This window comes from Lactuca sativa, chromosome 5, assembly GCF_002870075.4.
Source record: "Lactuca sativa cultivar Salinas chromosome 5, Lsat_Salinas_v11, whole genome shotgun sequence".
In the NCBI taxonomy this organism is placed as follows: Eukaryota; Viridiplantae; Streptophyta; class Magnoliopsida; order Asterales; family Asteraceae; genus Lactuca; species Lactuca sativa.
The window spans coordinates 288286937-288289682 of record NC_056627.2 but is presented as its reverse complement, the minus strand read 5'-3'; the positions used below and the strand labels follow the sequence as shown (position 1 = coordinate 288289682).

At 35.3% G+C, this 2746-nt stretch overlaps 1 protein-coding gene across 1 annotated transcript; it reads left to right on the top strand.

The window, feature by feature from the left end:
• Window positions 1-1343: 1343 nt before the first annotated feature.
• LOC111910068 (stress-response A/B barrel domain-containing protein UP3) lies at window positions 1344-1805 on the top strand. Its single transcript, XM_023905860.1, has one exon. It carries the CDS (start codon window positions 1344-1346, stop codon window positions 1803-1805), a length of 462 nt encoding a protein of 153 aa, XP_023761628.1.
• Window positions 1806-2746: the final 941 nt, after the last annotated feature.

Below are 2746 nucleotides of genomic sequence, written 5' to 3'. Positions count from 1 at the left end.
TTTCAAGAGAAAACTCTTTCTACATATGAGTATATAGTTCAGCTCACCTCCAACATGAATCAACATCTTGTTTCAATCGAGATAGATATCACTGCAATCAAGTGTATAGTTACGAGCATTGATACTGAATCTGTAGATGGGTATCAGTCTTCTCCAGGGGATAACCAACAACCAGGATGAGCCCCTCCATCGAGTGGACCTTCCACCTCTATGTTTCCGCCTCCACCACTACTTCCTTCAAGCCCTTCACCGTCTACACCTCCTCATCCTAAAAGTCCTCCTCCGTATGCTCATAATCAAATGCCCGCACTTGCAATTATGACCTCCCTTCAAATTGATTATGCAAAAAGGGATAGAATCTAGCCAAGGAATTCACTAGTGACACTACTTCCAATGATGCTGAAACTGAGGCAAATATCGGGGTCACTCCTGATGCTGATAACCAAATAGATGTTGATGATGAAGTCTATTGTATAAACCTATCCTTTATTGTTGTGAAGCTTCTTCAAGCAATATATCCTAACGCTGATACTACTAATGCTGATGTTGGGGGGAGTAGGGATGGAAATGGGGCAGGTTTAGGGCGGGGTTGACCATCCTTGTCCCTATCCCCGAGTCTCTAACCTTGTCCCCATACCCATCCCCATCCCTATCTCTGACGGATGTAGGGAATCAAATCCCTCCCCTTTGTATTTTAGGCTTTTCCCCAGACCATCGCCGGCCCATCCCTAATCTATCAACATAATAAACCCAACTTACACAAAAAAAACCAAGTTTAATAAGCGATCAAAACCAGATGCCATAATCAGATTATGTTTATGTCAATCATAAATTTTAACAAGCATCAGAACGAAAAGTAACGATTTTGTATACAGATCGTCGAAGGAAGTGACGATTGACGAACTCTTGAAATTGGGAACATAATTTGGTATACGGACTATATCTTTGATGGTCTTATATAGATCAATTCAATTTAGTGGATTTATTTCAAATTCAATAAATGATATATATATATATATATATATATATAGGAGTAGGATCAATTGAGAACACAAAAAAGGTTGAGAACGCGAGAACAAATCTGGAGCTTCTAAATAATAAAATCTAAGGCTGTTATCAAACGGGCCATTTATGTAAATTCTAAAATTACTTGTATTAAAGTGTAACTTTTAAATGGTGAAAAGGGTATTACAGTAACTGTATCTTTAGAAACATTAATTAATTCCAATAATTTCTCAACCATCCACATATTTCCTTTAATTCCTGTGACTCTCTTCATCTATCTTTTGTAAATCTATGGCACGCCTCACACCTCCATCTTCTGCAGACTAACATCACAGAGCATGTCCACCTTCATCATCTCATCCTCCGCTGTAACCCCTATGGTGAGTGGACTCAACGGCTTAGCATCACTCAACCTCACCCTCCACCTCTCCTTCGGACAACTCCTTCACTCTCGGCCATCGTCGCTTACCTTCACTCACATGCTTCACATTCGGTACAGATCAAAGGACGATCTCCGGGAGTACGCGGTGCATCCTGAGCACGTTCGCGTCATCAACGAGAATAAACCGATCATCGATGACGTCATGGCTGTTGATTGGATGTCTAATGGTGCTAGTGTCTCACCGAAGCCAGGGTCGGAGATGAGAGTTACATTTCTGAAGTTGAAGGGGAATTTAGGGGAAAATGAGAAAGCTAGGGTTTTGGAAGTGATTGGAGGAATTAAAGATCAGTTTCAAGCGATTGAACAGCTAAGTTTGGGTGAGAATTTCTCTCATGAAAGGGCGAAAGGATTTTTATGATTTTGTAATATAAATTTGTTTTTTCAAATTCAGGAAAATGATGTGGCTAGTTTATCAAAGGTATTTTGCATAGTGGATGACTTTTAGGAAACATTCAAGATTATTTAGAAGACTCTCAAGGGAATGTCTAAACCGATAAACCAGATTTTATAAATAGGTTGTTTAAGTTTAATCATCAATGAATAGAACTATATTATAATAGCATGTGTTTATACCTTAATGATTGTTGTTTTGAACAGGTTTAATGTAAGAGCTTGATATTTTGAATAAGGATAATTGTAAGCAAGGAAATCGACAACATGATCAAGGGCGCCCCTCTTTGAATTCATTTATGATTAGTGGTATATTTATCAATGAATATAACGACTGGAAATGTAGAAATTTAGATGTCTTTTGTATTTTGTTAAAATATATTCATATATGGTTAGAAATGTATGGTTGCATTTGTATTCATGTATGATTATGATTAGATGTATGGCTGCATTTGTATTCATGTATGATTATGATTAGATGTTCATTCTTTTGTAATGAAATGATTTCGTTTAGAGTTGTATCCATTTATGATTATGATTAGTGGTTTCTTCTTTTCAAATGAAATGATGAATTCTCAAACATTCTTTGTTTTCAATTCATGAAAAAAAAAACGAGTCTAATCATTGCATCTTCACTTATAAATATGAGATTACTTGATAAAACTAAAGCAAAAAATTAGCAAAATTTTATTCTATGTATTCAAGATAAAATAGTTTGATATTTATTCATTTATGAACATGAATTAGGCAAAGCAAGATAAAATCTTTTGATTTTTAAATTCAAACGGAAAATTGATAAAATGTTTTTTTTTATCTTTAATTAATAATATAAAAACAATGAATAATTCTCGTTTTTAGTAACAGTAATTTGAATCCCTAAAATTTAGTAACATACCATTTTTATTTTAT